At 35.5% G+C, this 20,902-nt stretch overlaps 1 protein-coding gene across 4 annotated transcripts in view; it reads left to right on the plus strand.

The window, feature by feature from the left end:
• The window catches only part of DOCK10 (dedicator of cytokinesis 10), a 280,494-nt gene that overhangs the window by 181,548 nt on the left and 78,044 nt on the right, over nt 1–20,902 (plus strand). For all 4 annotated transcript variants that reach the window (XM_008061036.1, XM_021713939.1, XM_021713938.1 and 1 more), the window contains exons 14-22: nt 1,786–1,868; nt 7,250–7,372; nt 10,136–10,215; nt 12,101–12,288; nt 12,760–12,825; nt 14,577–14,669; nt 18,361–18,484; nt 18,677–18,798; nt 19,170–19,256. In XM_008061036.1, the coding sequence (XP_008059227.1) occupies nt 1,786–1,868; nt 7,250–7,372; nt 10,136–10,215; nt 12,101–12,288; nt 12,760–12,825; nt 14,577–14,669; nt 18,361–18,484; nt 18,677–18,798; nt 19,170–19,256 (966 nt within the window). The remainder of the gene's footprint in view (nt 1–1,785; nt 1,869–7,249; nt 7,373–10,135; nt 10,216–12,100; nt 12,289–12,759; nt 12,826–14,576; nt 14,670–18,360; nt 18,485–18,676; nt 18,799–19,169; nt 19,257–20,902) is intronic.

Raw genomic sequence — 20,902 nt, forward strand, 5'->3', positions numbered from 1 at the left:
TAATCTTTCTTATAAATAATTTCATATGCTTCCAAAAAGGAAGTCACATTGCCGTGCTGAATTATCAGGTTTACTAAGTGTATATGATGAAATATTCACTCACTGGTGAAATGAAGATCCTCCAGAAAAATTTTCAACTATGCATTTTTGGTCTACATTGTTTTTGATCCAGTAATGTTTCTGACTTCTGAGTATCTATTGGTAGAAATACATTTAAATGTGGATAAAGCATTAATCCCAAGATTAAAGTATTAACAATAATGAAAAATTAGGAATAATGTGAGTAAAAGTACGTGAATACAGTTTACTAAGACATCAGCAATGTTGATGATAAACTAAGTTAAAAAAAAAAAGTATGGACAATTGTGTATCAAATTATAATAGCATCTACAATGGAAGACCTAAAAAAACCTGGAATTTATTTATTTTAAAAATTGTGTATTCTTATATATTTAAGCTTCAGGTACCTTCAAAGTACTCTCTGTTTGAGGCAATACACCTATCAAGATGTTTTTCCACTGCTCAAAACAGTTTTTGAACTCATCAAGTTTGATGCCTTTTAGTGCTTCTGCCATTTTTTATTTCACTTCCTCCACAACAGTAAAACATTTCCCTTTGAGGATGTCTTTCATCCAGGGAAACAAACAAACAAAAAAAAGTTGCTCGGGGCAAGATCAAGTGAATAGGGAGGTGAGGCAGAGGGACCATGCTGTTTTTGTCAAAAACTGCGGATCTTTTAGCTTGGTGTGGCCAGGTGCACTCATAAATCATCCATCATGAAATGGGCAAATGTGTTGAAAGAATCTCTGAAGGAAAATTCACTGAAATCATATGCAGCCTCTCACAACAATGCTAGCTGGTACACTGATGTCAATGGGTTCCTAGAATTCTTACCTAATGGAGGAAGCCTATACTTCAAGGGGCCCACCTTCTAAAAGATAATTCCAGGTTTCTTAGGGTTTCCCCTGATAAGTGAAGAAATACTGCCAAGTGCTATGAATGGTGGAACCATAGGCAATGCTTCTCTACTTTCTTCTTTTCTATTGTCATATTTTCTGTGATAATCAAATGTTTCCATTTAATAGAAAATAAATATTAAAACTCTATATTTTTCATGCCAAGGAACTATATTGGAGAAATAAGTTATAAAAATTGACTTTTAGAATTTGTAACAACGTAGAGCAGAATTTGAGAGTTCCTTAATTCAGGGTTTGGCAAACTATGGTGTGCAGGTCAAATCTACCCTGCCACCTGTTTTTGTAAATAAAGTTTTATTGTTGAAACACAGTCACATTCATTCATGTATGGATTGTCTTTGGTTGTTTTTCTGCTACAGTAACAAAGCTGATAAGTTGAGACAGAGACCAGATGGCTCATGAAGCCCAATGTATTTATCATGTGACCCTTTACAGCACAGGTCTGCTGATCTTGGCCATAACAAATAAAAGGGCTATAATATAGTCTGAGTGTAAATTTGATAACTCTTTCCATTAAAGATTAAGGCCTTTTAAGAATTAAAACAAAAAAAGAAAAAACGTTGACATTCTAAGACAAGAGTATTTTCTACATTTGGAATTTCTAAACTGAAAAGAAAGAAAAATATTATTCAACAGTTTGAACACAGAGACTATCAGTTGGCTCTTTACAAGGCAGAATCTGTGGACTAGTGAGGCAGAGTTTCACTGTTTCAGTATAAAATAATATGAAAAAGTATTTAGTATTATTTTTTGTGTTCAGGTTCTAAAGTGCTGTTCTAAGCAATATATTTATTTATTTTTTCTTTAGTATGCACAAAAGATACTAAAATCCAACAAGCAGTTTTGCAGCAAATTGGGAAAATACCGCATGCCATTTGCTTGGGCAACAAGGTAGGTTGGCGATTGCAAGCAACAGACTAAAAATATATTCATAGTTGGCATTGAAAGTTTGAGTTTTGAACACTTTTGTGTTACCTATTATTTTTATTGTACCAATGCCTAGAAGAATGCTAAGATGGTTGTCTTCATAAACACTTTGAGCTCCCCAGAGACATAGGTTTCACAAGAGAGTTTAACAAGATAGCTTGTAAAAGAGCTGTGATGCATGTGTAGTGTGTGCATGACCAGGTATGCCGTGGGCTCTTGGAAGGCATCAAATCAATTAATCACTTTTTTATTATGTATATTTGGCTTAACAAATCACTGACATTATGTCAGTCCTGAGAATCTGGTGTGGACAAAATTCAGTTGGATGCACTGTGGCTTCTTATGCTTTTTATCTGTACATAGAGCCTCAGGTCTATATATGGATGTCCAAGTGAAACCATTAAACCAATCATTTAAATTCTCTTTTGTTTCAGTACTGATTAGCATAGCCAAATTTATCAGGACTTGGTGACTTTGATGGAAATGCTGAGTACTGTGAACATTGTTGATGCATTGTTCACCTGAACACATAATCTCTACTTTAAAAAGAATTGCTTTGGGGGTCTGTTTAATCATTAATTACTACTCTCCTTCTCAGTCTCTTTACATTTGTATTAGTATAAGAATTTCTTAAAGGAGGAAGAGTTTGGCACAGACCCATAAGGAAAAAAAGTCAACACTGCACACACTGAATGAACTTAAAAAGATTAGTGCTACAAAATAAGATAGCCTATCAAGTATCCATTTGACTGTTGACAATCTTATCCCAATGGTGGTAACTTTAAAATCCAGAAGGAAGGGAAAATCTGTTATGCCATTTTTAGGTCTCAAAGTTCCTAGAAACGAGTATATCCAGAGTAAGCTCACTGACATTTTTCATATTTTTGAGGTTGTTATTTAAAGTGGTGGATGGGCAGGTGCAGGAAGGAGAAATGTGGAAGTTAGGGCAGCAGTAAACCAATATAGACTTATGCAGTCTCCAGAAATTCGTTTGGCCTAAGGCAACCCTATTGCTGCCTTATAGCCCTGTATCAAGGGAGGAAGAACCCAGGCCCAGGAGCCTGATAAACATGGTCCAAGTCAGACAATCATTTGCTGATACCACTGAACAAGTTTCAACCCCAATTCTCAGGGTTTCCTTCTGTAAAATGGAGCTGACAATAGCTCCCTCACAGGCTGTAGGTACAATCTCAGATGCAAAAATATTTGGCTTAAAGTAGATCTAAATATTACCTTTTCTCCCCTTTTCTATCCTTACACAGATAACTAATGTCAGCAACTTCTGCATGAAAAATGTGTTATTTAGACCCTTTATGAACCCTTCATGATGAATTCAGTTGTTTATATTTCTCATAAGCTTCAAAAGAAATGATAATTAGTTATAATTCACTGATTAAATATTTTGTATTGTTAAGCATTCTCAGTTCCTTCCAGAAAACCTGTTGGGGCAAGTAGAGACAAAATATCTCTTGGCAAAAAGTGAAATATTCCAATATAACAAAATTACAATAGTGCACACATTTTCTCTTTAGGGATCCAACATGTTCTGAGCTTTTAGAAACAGGCATTTTAGAGCCAGACAGAGCTGGGATCAAAATCCCAACTCTATCCTTTACTAGCCAAGTAAACTTAGGCAAGTTACTTATAATCTGTCTTTAGCTATCTTTTTATAAAATCTATAAAATGAAATAATAATATCTAACTTACTGATGTAAGGGATTAATGAGCACAGATATGTTCCCTGTAAAAATTGCTATTATTAGTAAGTCATTTTTATAAAATTGTTATCACAAAAATTCACCTGTAGAGAAGATATTTACCTCAACAAATCCCTTTTTTTGGTAAATTGGGGGCAATGATGAATAATATGGAAGAAAGAAGGAGAAGAATGACCCATTATTGAAAGAACCTGAGAAATGGCAATCATGTTTTGATGTTATCTAGTAAAATATGCCAGAAGAAAAACAGATAAAGTTTCCAGGGAGGTTGACAATATTACCAACTATTGAAGAAATTATTCCTAAGCTAGAAAAGCCAATGAAACCACAAACTCATGCTATCTTAATGCCCAGTTAGTGGTTTGGTTGTAGGTTAGGAAACAGTGCACACCACCAATTTGTTTATAAACATATATGATTTACTTCTACATAAATTTTTCTGGCAACTGAGAAAAATGGTTGGTGGTACAGTTCTCAAAATTTCATGTTAGACCACTTGGATTATCTAACCACAAAAAAGTACAGGATCCAGCCAAAGAAGTCTTTTTAATTTCCCCTTCACAATGTCGAAATTTCTTCAAATAAATGTGGACAGCATCAGAGGAAGACTGGTTGATACCCATATCATTACCAGCTTCCTGACATACTTCAACATCTTATTGTTATTATTGGTTCTGTGGCTAATTTTTCTTTCTATTGTACTTTGACAGATTGCAGTTTGTTTTGTGGTATGGCTTTCAATAGACCCTAAGACATTTTGGCCCTTGCAATCAACTGTCACTAAAAGAGTAGAACTGACAATTTAGCCTGTGACCATATGTTTACCCAGATCTAATCATCCTCCTTGCTGCAGTACACACAGATGTTCATTACTGTGAACAATATTTTATTGGAAATTAGTTTGGTGTTCTCATATTTGGCACCAGCAGTAGTGTCATTTTATAGTAAAAGGTTATCCTTGGGGTAGAACTACAGAATACACACAGATGACTGTGTAGCGTATTTTACACTCATTGATTTGGAAGAAATTGACCCTTCCAAATGTGGCAAGTTATAAATGGAACTCTTCCCATGCATATCACCCCTGGATCATATGTGCTAAATCCATGCTAGAATTCTTTTGTGGTTTCTTTTACTCTCTCATTTGACGTTCTAGGTAGACTAGCACACAACGCTGAATAGTCTTTACAATCAAACAAGGCTAAAATAAAAATTTCATTCTAACATCTCTATGTTGATAGAAGGTACACAGTACGACTAGTATTTAAGGTTCCCATACTGACCACAACCTCCCCAACAAATGGTTGTCCAATTTCTGTTCTTCTGTTTGAATCCTTCTAGTGACAAAAACCCAAGTATATCCCACAGTGTTTCCTTCTGTCATCTTATAGCTCTAATGATATAATAATTCATTTTTTAAAATAATCTTAAACTGCCTGAAAACAAGTTTTATGTTTTCTCTTCCACAGCCACACACATTTGCAAAATGTCTGTTTCATTCCATACATTATGGCTACTCATGCTGCTTGTGCATGAGGCTATCAGAGAGACCTATGGTTCTTTTCCTTTAGTCAAGAAAACAAAGAACTGACTCATTTACACAAATGGTTTTGGGATGGCTGAGATCCTTCTGATTGTACCCCAGATATCATTGTGCTGAGACTCTCACAAAATATTGATCATTGCTCAACTGTGGCAGTTGGAACGAGACGCAATGTCCCAGCCATCCTGAATCCATCTGTATAAATGAGTCAGTTCTTTGTTCTCTTGCTTATTAGTGTATTTATTGAACAACCAGTTAGTATATTTATTGAGGTTGTACAGTATCGCAAGCAAAACTTCTCCCATAGTGCTGTACTCTTCATTCTCTTTCTAAGGAGTGTCCTATGTAAGTGAGCATTTCCATGACAGAGCTGCAGAAAAGAGCAAAAACCGTTATAAAACTCACATCTCTCAATGTATTTGAAGTCGCTGGTTAATTACAAAGCTACTGGTCAAGCTCAACTTAACCTTCTCTCATGTTAGGAATTGCATCATATTGGTTTCAACATGTCAGACATTCAGGCATTCAAACAAAAGTCCTTTATAATATTTAAATAAAAATAATTCCCAGGTTCAATATTTTCTATCTGTCTCCCCAATGTTATTTGATAGAAGGCCTTGTTATCTTCCCTCAGACACTACTTATCAGAGAAAAATGAGCAGACATTGAAGGAGTCAAAAAACATTATTCTGATAAATTCCTGGTCTATTTTCTATATTTTGCACTAAAGCTCTATGATTTAATATTCATTCAAATGGCCATTTCAGCCTATATATTGAATTATTTGGATAGTTTAAGGAGTTGATAAAGAATTCTAGTTAAGGCCCTAAACTTAGACTCCAACTCAAAGAATAAAAAAAAAAGTACAAATTCAGCATTTCTCCAATACTGAAGAAAAAGGAAATATATATGGGTCAGATTTTGCTTTGACCACATTTGTATGATGAAGTGTGAGGAACTTTTAGATGTCATCCAAAACTGACAACTAAATATGGTGTGTCTATGAAGCAAGTATTGCCTGACGTTACTAAATTTTTTTGGAAAAAATGATTGCATATTTTAAGTAAGTCTATATAGTTCCAATAAAACAGATCAAGGAAGGAAATAAGCGGCTCAGATTCATAGTGTTCTTCTTATTTAATACAAAAATTTGATTCAGATGTATTCCATTTTATCTTTGTCTCTATCCTAAAAGTTAAGACATAACACAGTTATCGTCAAGAAAATGTTTCAAGATTCTGTCATCCCTCTGCCCACATATACAGCCGTATTTCTCTTCTACTCATAAATCTTAATAGTGCCACCTAAGTTAGAGTGACCCTGTCTTGCCCAGGTTTAGGGTATCTTGAGGAAGTAATTAAAAAGAATAGCATGTCTTCCTATTCTCTCCACTCCTCTAATACTCCACAGTTCTGATATATTACTAAATGTAAGACATCATTAAAAAAAAAGAAAAAGCAGTTATACCAGTGTGTGTGTGTGTGTGTGTGTGTGTGTGTGTGTGTATTCCATTGTGGGGAAAAAAAAAAAATATATATATATATATAGCTGTAATCTGGAGAGCTGTCACTTTAAATACAGGGTTGAAAACAAGAAATTAAAGACAACAAATATGTGGATAAAACTTTTTTCTAAGCTATTTTGTCTTTTTATTTTGTACGATCCTAGGGTTTCTTTCATTATGCATAAGAAATTGAATTAATTTAGTCATCTTAAAAATATAACTTCTGGGCTCGGTAACTCAACCTGTAATCCCAGCACTTTGTGAGGCCAAGGCGAGTGAATTGCCTGAGCCCACAGGTACAAGACCATCCTGGGCAACTTGGTGAGACCGTGTCTCTACAACAAATTAAAAAAAAAAAATAGCCTGGTGTGGTAGCGTGAGTCTGTAGTTCCAGCTACTGAAAGGATGAGGCTAAAGGATCACCAGAGCCCAGCAAGTCGACATTGAGGTGGCCATGAGTGCGCCACTGCACTTCAGCCTGGGCGACGGAGTGAGACTCCAACTCAAAAAGAAAAAAATATATATATTTAACTCCATAAACAATATCCAAATTCCAACCTGAATAAATATTTTCTTTCAGATCAGTATTTAAGGACAACCAGGGAAATGTGGATAGAGACTCAAGATTTTCACCATTGTACAGACAAGAGAGTAGCAAGATTTCAACTGAGGATCTAATTAAACTAGTGTCGGATTATAGAAGGTATGATTTTTTTTTTTTTGGATACTCTTGAAATTAACATAAATTAGCTACATTGATGCGTTATATTTCCATAAATAATACATAATTATCTGATTCTCAAGTGTCCAAACTCTTCCAGAAAGCAGGTCCTTGTCAAATGACTTTACATATGCCCAAATGATGCCACAAAGGTAAAATTTGCTAGAATTATATGGAAGGATTGTGAAATGTTAAACTATGTCAGTTGTCTATTGCTGTGTAACAAGCCACCCCAAACTTAGTGGTTTAAAATAACAACACTACTTATTTTATTCCTGAGTCTACAATTTGAGCATATCTGGTTAAAGAGAGCTTGTCTCTTCCACACATGGCAGGGCTAGAGGAGGTTAGCTGGAGCCAAAGGATTCATTTTCAAGATGGCTTATTAAATTTCTAGCCAGTTGATACTGGCTGTTGACTATAAGCTTAGCTTGGCCTGTGCAATATAGATCTTGGTTCTTCTCCATAGAATCTTCTCCATGAGATACTTTGGCTTCCCTATGGTACGGTGGCTGGGTTCTAAGAATAAATGTCCCAAGGGACAGGGAATGACCACCGCTGATTTCAGGCTAAGACCCAGAAACTGTAACAGTGTTATTTCTGCCACACTCTACTATCAAGCAGTCACAGAGCCTAGATACAGAACCTGCATGTGAAGGAAAGGGACATAGACACCTCTCAATAAGGAAAATGTTAAGAAATTTTAGAACCATGTTTTAAAACTCCATAAAACAATTCTATTGCTTTGACTATAATCAGCCATAATAGCTCTGTTATTCAATTTTTTTTGCACAAAAAAGTAGAAATTATTGCTAAAGAAAAAAATATAAAATAGATGACATTGCTTCAAATGTCTCATCATTTATCCAGCATCTGATGATGATAAGGTCTTTCATTGCATGGTACTTATCTTGAACTGTTAGCCCCCAATACACCCAGTATTCTTGTACCCTTTGCCCTCACCCAAATATTCTCTCTCTGCCTCCCCCGTCTAAGAATAAAAATTATTTTATCAATTAATTTATTTATCCAAAATTAGAATAATATAATATTATGAAACAAGCATGATTAATATTTTTTGTAATTTCAATAGATGATATGTTTCTATTTGGCTAGAAGGGAAATTTTTCCAATATTTCTTTTCTAGAAAAAATATAAACTTTAGAAAGCAAAATAAGGTGAGAAGTAAATTCTTGGAGGAGTCCAGAACCATTTGGACTTAGTTGTGATGCTATAAAACTACTTCTTAACACAGGGTGAGCTTTCTCTGCTTTAAAGTAATCAAGCGTGCTGGCCAAACCCATACCACAGACTTCCTAAGGTTTCCCAGACAGTGAAAATTAAGAATATTTTTCCTCTTCACCTTTTTACTAGTATATGGAAGCATGAAAAGATGTAATGCTAAGTAGAAGAGAGCAGTAAACAGATTTTCAGGTGATTTGATACGAACAGGAGAAAACCAAACCCTCATAAAACCTGTGTTATCAATGAATAGCAAAGAAAGTTATTATTGTGGCAATTAAGGCACACCTAGAATACACAGTGTGATGCTGACATTAAATTATTTACTGGAAGCCTCACACTTTATGACATTTATTCTCAACAATTTTCTGACAAATAGTTTACTACCAACTTCCCCAGGGAAAACATGGTTTGTACTTATGACTAGTTTCTGTTGTGTAAATTCTTACTATTGTTGATTTCAAGCTACCAATGGTACTTCATGATCATAGAGTTAGGAAAAGATGTACACCCTTAGACAGCATTTTCACCATACAGTTAGATGTATATAATCTTGAAAGCACAGATAATCTTACCATCTATTAAAATAATTAGAAGGTGGTGAATTTTGAGTACTTATTGCCTTTTGTTTGATATAATTTAAGTGATGAGTTTATACAATTTAATTTTTAATAATGGCCATGTTTAACAACTGTCAGGAAAAAAAATTCTCAAGGATTTAAGGCAGCTTTCATGGGCTAGGAAGAGCTGGCTCTGACCAATGACTGTAATTATTCCACCTATTCAGAGTAGATTTCCTGAAAAGGATAACACTTGAAAGTGCTATCAGTAGCTTTCACAGTACTATAAAGGAAGATGGATGAGAAGTTTTAATGGAGAGGGAGGGAAGGAAATGTAAAAACTCAAGAGTCAGGGAGTGCATGTGAGTGGGAGATGGGTGTGGAAGGAGTGTCTGCACATATTACAAGAGTGGGAGAGGGCAGAAGAAACAGGAGTCAAGGAAAGATCTCTGTCCTCTCTGTTTGTTGTGAAAAGGGAGAATATGGACTGGCCACTAAGCAATTGTGGCAAAGACCAACCTTACTTTCAAAACTTATCATGTGAGTGAGTAATTTAAGCCAGTTAGAATGCTATAACCTTTTATTTTTTTAAAAAACTATATAATCTATCATTATACTTTTTTTATCAATTGTGTGTTATCTGAAGTAGGATCAAATATATTTGAAATATATTTTCAGAATATCTGTAACTTAACCCCTCCCTGATTTGTGTTTTTATTTGCCATATCACATAAATTTTCATTTTCAAAATTAAACTACCTAAATGAAATTATTCACAAAATTATTTAGGAGTCAACTGTTAACCCTTATCAAAGCTCAGAATTATAATTGAGTGATTTTTTTTCTTGAAAACTGGAATAATACTGTATGCGTGTGTGTGTGTGTGTGTGTGTGTGTGTGTGTGTGTGTGTGTGTGTGTGTCCATGTTGGCATAATCTTACAGGGCTGACAGAATAAGCAAAATGCAGACCATCCCAGGAAGCCTGGATATTGCTGTTGACAACGTCCCTTTGGAACATCCAAGTATGATGATGATGTCATGATTTAGTTGTAGAGTTATGAAAATTTAGTGAGTTGTTGGGTTGGTTGGCTGACTGGTTTGTTGGTCAGTTAACTGGTTGTTTACAAGATTTTTTTTAAATTTGTTTATTTCCAAATCTAGAGATAAATGGAATTCATAATGCTGAAAAATGTGGGGCTTCTTATTTCTTCATTAAGATAAACAATGAGTACCGTAGGGCAAAACTCTATTTAGGGTAACCTAATGTTTACCTGTTATGCACCACGCACCCAACAAAATATTAAATTATATCACATAATATTCAGAATCCTGGAGAGTTGCAAGTAAGGAAAGTTAGGTTCAGACAGGTTAATAAACCAATAATCCACAATGGGAGAGCATATATTCTATCCAGTTCCTCTGACTCAAAATGCAGGCTGGTTCTGCCACCCTGTGCTGCCAAACGGTTACTCTGAACACTATATGTAGCCACTCCAGTGCCATGCAATGAGGATAACTGAATTATTGTTAGATTTTGTTATTACACAGGAAGAATATTTTTTTCAAAATACAGTCACAAGTCTTGTTTATGTCAGTGCAAATTTGAATTTCAGAAGTTTTTATTAACTTTATAAATAAGTTTCAGCATTTAATTCTTAAGTGATAAGATAGTTTGTTTTGTTGCTTCTGATTATGGCTTTCAGTGACTCTCTCAGTGATGCAAAGAATGAATAAAGGCATCCTATAATGAACCACAAACAGGGAGAGGATTATTGCCACAGGATATTTAGATTACCATTGCACTATTAAGTTTTCCATGCTTATAACTTTCCACAAATCTTTTTAATGTGAAATGTAATGAGCATTCTAACTTAAGCCAAGGCTCCAAATCATTTTTATATTGCTTGGTGTGAAAGAGCAGAGGATAAACTAAGCCATTTCCTCTGCCTGATTTGGGGAACGTAGCTTTTATTATCTACAGAAAGGAAAGATAACAAAAGAGAAACCTAAATGCGTCCTTTGAAAGAATTATAAGACATTAGAGAAATATGAACATATATTGAAACTATTATAACTATTTTTATGGAAAAAAACTCGAATAATTCTTATGCATGCATAGCTGATCATTTTATTTTTTAGAACACAGGAAGATTTCAAGGTAGAAGGCCTTGCTATACTTCAGTAGCACAACTTCAGCCTTCAAACTATTTAGTGATGAAGTTTTCATTTTTTTAATTCCTAATGATCTTTTCTTTATTTTTTCCCTTAGGCTGTTACTACAAGGTTAGATTTTAAAAGACTGTGAAAATTATAAAATAACTTGTGTCTACTAGTACAAAGAGAGCTTCAGGCCTATGCCATAAAATCATTTCATATGGAGAAATTATTATTAACTCATCTGGCCCTATCAGTGATAGATCCATGGGATAAAGTTTTATTTCATATTCAATGTCTGCATTATTTTTATAATGTGATAACAAAGAGTTAGTGGGTTACTTCTTATCTTAAGTATCTGGTTAGGAGCAACCTCTTTCAGATCCCCTCCCAATGTGGAAGATTTTGTCTTCTTAATAAATCCTACTTTAAAAATATTTTTTTCTGGTCAGTATGTTCAGAGGGACATTAGCTAAAATTTTCCTTTTATGTAAAACTTAATACAAAAAAGTAATAAATCTATTTAAAAGATTTACTAGTTTTACTGAGACATCAGTTTTGATATTAAATATGTAGCTTGTCTGCCATGACCACCTCCTACAAATTTTTCATGCTAGCATGACTTAGTATCAATTAATATATAAGCATAAAGTTTTTATGGTCTTGAATGGGTTCATTAAAAAATATGTTAAGTATTGTTCACTTAAAAAGAACCATATTATATGACAAACTCTTATTTTCTGATTTTTTAAGACTGTGTAACATCGTCCTTTATCCCTGTCAAGCCTTTCGACGTGATGGCTCAACCAGAACCCACAGTGGAGGTGGAGGAATTTATTTACGACTCAACAAAGAATTGCCGCCCTTATAGAGTATACAAAAACCAAATTTACATTTATCCTAGACACCTCAAGTATGATAGTCAGAAATGCTTCAATAAGGTATGATATGTTTCTCTGATACCATGTTCTCTCTTTACCGCATTTAGACTATAAAAGATGGTTTTTTGAAAGTGCAAATACACATTACTATAGGTCAACACTTAGTAATAAAAAACCATTTGGAGGAAATGCTTAGTAAGGGGCAGTGATTACTTTTATCTTAGAATTGTTCAAGAATGCAGCTTTGTACATGTTAACAATTCTTTCTGAAATTAACCCTGAATAATTTAAGTTTCTAAAGATATTCTAAAAATATCATGTCTGCCTCCTTTCATTATGAACTTTACTTCCCTTGTAAATAGTCTTTCCAGATCCTTCTACTATTTCTGAACATTATGAATAATGTCACAAGAAAATGTTGGGTATTTTACATATTTCAGATTTAATTAAAAGCTATTTATTTTAGGCACTTGGATTGTATTTAGGTTTTATTTGATAGGAATTGGAATTTTTTTCTCATTGTAATTTCAGGCACGAAATATAACTGTGTGCATTGAATTCAAAAATTCTGATGAAGAAGGTGCCAAGCCCATGAAGGTGAGCCAAGTCAGCAAAGAGACATAGCATAAAGAAGGGAGGCAGGTGCATGGGCTCTTTCCAACATTGTGGGGCTTTTCATGTGAGTGCCACTGAACAAGGAGCAATTTAATACACTTGTTTTAGATTTTTTGAAAAGTACCTGATTTAATAGCCACCATTAACTAGATCTACTAGAAATGCCAATCTCGTGGCTCTCTTACCTTTTCCTGACTTGGAAAAAAAGGAAACCATGCTCATGTGAAATAAATGCAAAGATTTCCCTGTGGAAGACGTTGCCCTTTTCAAAGATTAGCGCACCTTTCCATTCAGCGTACTTGATTTGAAATGGCACGTCCCAGCCGGCCTTCGTGTGGTCTGCGCAGAAGAGTGACTGCGTGCAGGCTTGGCCTCTTGGCTAATACAGGGGGCCCATGGGATACTCACATTTATGAAAGGTGCATGTGGCCAAGTGCTTAGGATCTAGAAAATGGCTCTAGGAAGTCAGTCTCGGTTGTTGAACACGTGATTTAATAAAATCCATAAAACTACAAGGTTTATATGTACTATACTGTTTTACATTATAAAATTGTAACTAGATGGCATTTTAGAGCTCACATTTGGTATACAGTATACTGCTTTTATTTTAGGGATTTCAAACAATATAAAGTAACCTATAAAAATAGAGAGGGAAATTGCTTTTGGTGGGCCTGCTGCCAGATCTTACCAGTTCCACGAATCAGAGAAATGAGATAGCAAAGAAAAAAAATTAGTTTCTAACTAACCCTCACCATTCTCTGAGATAATCTCTTAAAGCACCCTGTCGGGTACAAATGTGTCCTCTAATTTGTAGCATTATTCAGACAAACAATAATCGGGTTGAGTGATTGGATGAATCATGTAGAGTAAACGGAAAGAGCTCTTTAAGATAGTACTGCGCCGTTGTCAGCATCCACAGGTACCAAGAACCACAACAACGCTAGCATCAGGAGAGAAAAATTAAAGTGAAATATAATTGTCCAGTAAACAGAAGCAATGACAAGATGGCAAACACACCGGACAGGCTAAAGCAATATTTTCATGAGGAAAATTTTAGAAAACAGGAAAAATCGCGAGTATGTGGATCCCCTGCTTCATTGCATCCTAAAACACCAAGCAGTATTGCAGCCGGGCCAGATATCAGACTCCAGATGAGAAGTACCAAGCTTTAGGCAAAGGGGACTTTTAAGTCATATAGCTAGGAAGTGTCATATTGCATCCCCTGGTCTGATTAGGGGATGTAATAGAATAGTAATAAAATGTGGTGGAGTCTGGAACCAGCCATATCCTGCCCACTCAGCCTTCATTGTTGGAAGCGGGCATGTCAGGGGTTGGGGTCTAACTAAGTCTTGTGGTTGCCTAGAACCTAACCCTAGCCTAGAGCTGTTTCCACGAGCTCCTTCAAAAAACCATTCTGCAGGCATCAGTTTTAATCAAGATAGTACTTGTCTCATGGTAATCAAAAGTCAGATAGTGAATTGGTCCAGGTATTGGCTCTGGTTTAATATCTATGTGATGAATAAAAGTTTCCAAATTTCTTCAGCAGCGCCCCTTTGTATAATAAATGCAGAGCTGTAGGCCACTAAAGTTCAAGGTTAATTAGATGTTGGCTAAACTTACCAAGTTATCACAAAGTTTTTCATTGTCCCGGGATTATAACTGAAGAGTTGTGGCTTTTTTTCACTCAGAAATAATTTCAGTCATAATTGTTCAACTCATAACTTTTTAAACAGTGTATTTATGGAAAACCTGGAGGTCCGCTCTTCACCTCAGCTGCCTACACAGCAGTTCTGCACCATTCCCAGAATCCGGATTTCTCAGATGAGGTAAGGACCAGCCCTCACTGCCACTAGCAGCTCCTAAAAAAAAAATGAATGAATGGTCGGATAAAGGCAATGATAAACACTCTCTCTAGACCTCACCTCAAACCAAGAACATGCCTTGGCAGGTATGGACTTACCAAGTTTTATAAGCCACATTAATTGACAGTTGTTCTAGGAGTATTTTGCAAATTCACATTGCAAATGTGACATTTTTATTGTATTTTTTTTTAAGTGAGACTAATTTTTTTTATTTCACTGGTCAATATAATAAAGATTGTGTTAGATAACTTTACTAATCAATGGCAGCAGTTCATGTCATAATAAAAAGAACAGAACTGGAACCAACACATTACTTATAACCTGTGTGAACTTGAGTTGGACCTTCATCTCTAAATGTGACAGGGAATAAGCTGTGCCCTGACTGACTCTCAGGACTCACAGTAGGAGCCAAGCACCAAGTTATACTCCAAACATATGTCATCTCATTTAATTCCACAGTAATCCTGAGAAACAGGAACTATTATTACCTTCCTTCTTTATGAATGAGGAAACTGAGGCATAGAGAAGTCAAGTAACTTTATCAAGCACACAAAACTAATAAGTGACAGTCAAAGATAAAACCAGGTCATGTTACTCCAGAGCCTAAAGCTTCACCACTCTATTATAAAGCACAGAAAAAGTCACTGAGTCCAGGTGCAGCAGCTCACACCCATAATCCCAGCACTTCGGGAGGCCAAGGTGGGAGGATTATTTGAGACCAGGAGTTTGAGTTTACATTGAACTATGATCACACCACTGCACTCCAACCTAGGTCACAGAGCAACACCCTGCCTCTAAAAAAAAAAAAGAAAAAAAAACCAGGTCAAGGCTGCGGTGGCCGTGAGCACTCCAGCCTGAGGGAAGGAGTGAGACTCCAACTCAAAACAAAAAAAAAGTAAAAATAAGTAGGTCAATGATAGATTACTATATACATGTTAGTTTACATTACAAACAAGTTTCCAGGATAGAATTTAATTTCTAATCATAAAGTAAAGGTCTGAAGCCTGCTGATAGGATACCTGGGATCAAAACATCACACCTTTTGAATGGGTTTCCTATTGCTGCTGTAACAAATTACTACCACTTCGTGGCTTAAAACCACATGCATGTGTTATCTTACAGTTCCAGAGATCAGAAGTCGGAAATGGGCTTCACAGAGCTAAAACCAAGCTGTCATCAGAGATACATGCCTTCAGGAGGTTCTAGGGAAGGCTGTGTCCTTGCTTCTTCCATCATCTGGAGGCTGCCTAAATTTCTTGGCTTGTGACCCCTTTCCAACAATCTCACTACTCTGACCTCTACTTCTGCTCACACGTCCTCCCTGACTCTAATGCTCCTGCCTTCTTATTATGAGGACCTTAGTGATTATACTGTGCTCACTGGGAAAATTCAGGACAGTTTCCTCATACCTTGGTCCTTAGCTCAATCACATCAACTAAGTGGCTTTTGCCATGTAAAGTAACATATTCACTAATTCACATATCAACTAAGATAACATATTCACTAAAATACATTCTAATGTTCTGGGCATTAGAACATGGAGAACATCTTTTGGGAAGGGACATTTTTCTGCCTATCACACTTTGTTGTATGTTAATTATTTTAAAACTAACTAAAGGAACACCAGTTAAACAACCTGCCTGACCTTATCTTCTTCTTCCATATCCATTTAATGCTGTTCATTTTCTCCCCATAAATTCAGGACAGAAGGGGAAAAACAAGGGAAAAGCTATTACCATATTTCAGAATATTTCTATATTGGTTGAACCCTTGGCAAAGCCCATCTGAAAACCTCATTCTCTGTAGATATATGATTTTTTTAAAAAATCAATATTCTTACTTTTGTTAACTCTGGTTTTAAATCTTTCCCATGTTCATGTGTTTCATGGTATCCTCATAAAAGCCATGAGATTTTCACATGAGGACATGTACATAATAAACAGCTTGGTGAACGCTGCAGTGCAGATTCAAAACTAAGGTTTTATTACTCTCTTTACTGTTGGAAAAAAATTGCATTAATTGCAAAAAAAGAGTATAAATTCTTCCAAGGCACTGTTATAATAAAATGTGAATATTTGCAGTATTTGTTAAGTGGAGGATGTATGCTTTAATGTTTATTTCAATGGAATTTTGAGTACTTGTTGCATTCCCATGTGCTCTTAATGTTGGCTAAAAAATAAAAGGTCTTTTAATTGCATTGTTGATTACTGTGAGTTATGAAAGGTATGTTGGCTTTTGTTACCAGGTTAGCATGCTGATATAAAAAGAATATATAAGCTTATAAATCATCTGAATTCGGGGATTCTCAAACCTTAATATGCATGCTAACACCAGGAAGGCTTGTGGAAACAAACATAACCCCAGATTTTCAGATTCAATGTGCCCGAGTTGGGGTCTGAGAAGCTGCGATTCTAATGTTTCCAGGTGACACTAATACTGCTGTTCAGGGACTCCCCATTGAAAACTGCTATCCTAAATTTTTTCTTGGATGATGTGAAAATGAATTAGCTAGATGCATGAAGCAGCTATGAAATAAACTGGTAGATAATTTGCATGGCTGTCACCTGACTGCATGATTTGACAATCCTGGGAACTGCTTAGTTGCCAACATTGAGCTGAATGCAGCTTAATTGAACAAGATCTTGGAATTCCAGTGGAAAGTGGTCATCATCAGAAGATGTGAGTTCTTGTTCTAGAAAATCCTCTTACTAACTATACCACACTCTCAGTCACTCGGAACCCTCTAAAATGTCTGGCCTTGGTTCCTACCTCTAGACCATCCTACTTCACACACTATTGGAGGAAATGAAATGTTAACATATGTGGCAGGGCTTTGAAAACTCAAAAGTTTCAAAATTTTCAAATTATAAAATGTAGAGAGTTCGTTAAAAACATTTTTTCCAGAAATATGAAGTATGCTCTTAGTTAAGTAAATTCTTAACCTATATCAATTGTATGATTTATGTTAATTCAGAAGCATTATTTATATAGCTACAGCATGACCACTTCACAAAATGGCTCATTGCTTACCTGTACCACAATAACACACATCATGTATTTTTGCTATTTTTTTAATGGTTAGAGTTTATACTGAAGTTACAACATTTACTGCAACCATTTTCCTCAACAATGTGCCACGAATTTCCTAGGTATCTTCATCAAATGCAGATTCTCATTCAGTATGTCTAGGGTGGTGTCTGAGATTCTGTATTTCTAATGAGCTTACTGGTGATGCTCTTGCAACTGGTCCATGACCACACTCTGAGAGGCAAGGACTTATTGTTTACCCACATTAATGATAGTTCCTCAATCTGTGTCTTATTTGTAATACAGTCTACAGTTATATCTATGTGTGTTTTTGCATATGTATGTGCACGTATTTACTTCATACTCTGGTGGCATAAATTATCTAATCAAAAACACTAGATATTCTAAATTATCATCTCCCATCATAATAAAGAAATAAAAATATCAACACATGAGCACATTACTGCTAATAGACAGAATATTTACTGAGAGTTAAAACAGTACATCTAATATCATGAAATATAGACTTAGATTTCAGTTAAAAATTTTTGAAAGCTATGCTTTGTCTTGCCCTGACCCTGGGCAAATGATTTCATTCTTAGTCCAACTGTGGTTTCTTTCACTGTAGGTAAAAATCGAGCTACCAACACAACTTCATGAGAAACACCATATTTTGTTTTCTTTTTACCACGTTACCTGTGACATAAATGCAAAAGCTAATGCCAAAAAGAAGGAGGCTCTGGAAACATCAGGTACTGACAGGCAGTGATCTGAAGTAGCTTGATGTGTAATCTGTTTGACTTGAGTTGGGGAATATTTTGAAAGCTCCTATTTACTGAATTTTTTAAATGAAGTTTAGTATTTATAAATGATAGTTTTCTTATTACTTCTTACCATGGAGGTATGTACTCAAAAGTTTTTCTCTTGGTTGTTCTTTTGCACAGTTGGATATGCTTGGCTTCCTCTAATGAAGCATGATCAGATAGCTTCACAAGAGTATAACATCCCAATAGCAACAAGCCTGCCTCCTAATTATTTAAGCTTTCAAGATTCTGCAAGTGGAAAGGTATTGAGTAATGTATAATTTAAAAGAAAAAAAAAATCACATCAGCTAAATGGTATGAGGTCATCTTCTTTCTCTGCTATTTAAATTAGGATCGCAATGTATGTGTCCATTATAATTATAAGTCGAGTATACCTATTCCACATCTCTTGTATAGTATATGGCCACTAGAAATGATCTATTAAAATGATCCCCTAATATCATATAGTACTCATCTACCAATATTGCCAAATGTATTTGCATCATTTATTTTCCATCTCCATAGTAATATAAGATTAATGAATCAGGATGGAGAATTAATATAAATTAAATAATCTATGTGTTTTCTTTCTCTCAAATTATCCCAATGACAGTAACAAACTCTTTTTTTGCAGCATGGTGGGAGTGACATTAAATGGGTTGATGGTGGTAAATCACTTTTCAAAGTATCGACATTTGTCGTATCAACTGTAAATACTCAGGTGAGTACGTTTTCCTGAAGTATTAACATCTTCTCTAACACATGGAATCATAAGGCAACTCCCTTATTTACAGGACGAGACCAATCATTTCATGAGGTGTCAGAAAAGCAGGTGATTATAATTTTATATATTTCTCAAGATAGATAAAATGTCATATTCTTTTAAGTCCAGATAACATAAAATTTCAGAGCTATTTACCAGAAGTGTATTTAATAGGATAGCACTCCCCTTGGAGTATGGTTTGCTTCCATTGACAACATCCAAGCGTTAAAAAATGTGAAATGTTAAAACAGAGACTTTAAACCTTTACCTCAAAACTAAGTCCTACTCAGTACCTACCCAGGACTCCCCTAATGGGAAGGCCATGATTTTCACAGAACTGCATTTGAGAGTCACTTTGACCAGTTTCTGGTTCAGTGATCCTGGGCAAGTCACTTTACCATCTGAAATCCTTATTTCCTCATCAGGAAAATGGTATCAATAAAATCTCTGCCACCTAAGGTTGTGGTTACAAATAAAATGAGAAATATTTCAGGAACTGCAAAATGCTATATGTATGTAATTACTATCATTGTTAAATTACCACAAACTCACCCCTTCCATTGCAAGGAAGCTCATTTGGACACAATGTGAGAAAAATTTTAACACCAACTATAAACTACAAAGTAAATTATTACAAGTACATTAAAAATATATTTTTCCTTTCTTAAGTTCAATGTTTATCTGTCTTTCAATTTTTGCTTCATGCTGCTTTATCTAGATCCCATACTTGGTTGATAACAAACATGAAATAATCCAAGTATCATACATACATAATGAAACAAAATTCCTCTCAGTAATCTCTGGTGCTTCAAGTCCAATTTATTCCTTGTCCCTAGTCCTGCACCCACAATAGTTTAAACTCACATTTTCTCTGATGCCATCAACCCTGTTCAAGTTCCACAAAATGGTCTATCTCCACCAAACCCTACTTGTACTTTATCTGACTCCACTGAGTATCTCTTTCTTATGATTCTTGCTGCTTTCTCCAAATAGCCCGGATCTCTCTGTAACTCACCACTACATATTCTTTTTCTATTTCCACTTTCACCATTCACACACTTAGAGCATTTATCTCCATTTTCAAGCAGCTAGGGCTCTCCAGCCATACCACATCCACCTCATGTCCCCGAGAGCCAGTGATCCCCACTCAGCCCCACCTCAGCCAAGACGGTATGCTTTGCCTCTCCTCCCTTCTCCTTGTTGGTCTGGTCTGTTCCTACCCATCCTTTTGATCTTAGCTGTAATGTTACTTCTACAAAGAAACCCTCACTGTTCCCTGACCCACAGACAAAGCTGGGCCATGTTGCCATACACTCAGATGATACACTCTGCTTTAATTTAAAACACTTATCAAATTGTATTAAATAGGTATGTTTGAAAGTCATGGTATGGTGCTGGCCTCCATTCTGTAACAGAGAGCCCACAGAGGAAAAGATCAGGGTTTTCTTGTCCTCTGTTTATCAGCCTTCCATAAATAATGACCTAATAGATGAATCAATGGAGTGATATTTAAAAGGAAAATAATTATCTTTAACCAAAAAAGGAGCTAGGAAATGGAATCTCTCTCTCTCTCTCTCTCTCTCTCTCTCTCTCTCTCTTTCTCT

The sequence above is a fragment of the Carlito syrichta genome, unplaced genomic scaffold, assembly GCF_000164805.1.
Source record: "Carlito syrichta isolate Samal-C Ts95f unplaced genomic scaffold, Tarsius_syrichta-2.0.1 Scaffold304926, whole genome shotgun sequence".
Classification (NCBI taxonomy): Eukaryota; Metazoa; Chordata; class Mammalia; order Primates; family Tarsiidae; genus Carlito; species Carlito syrichta.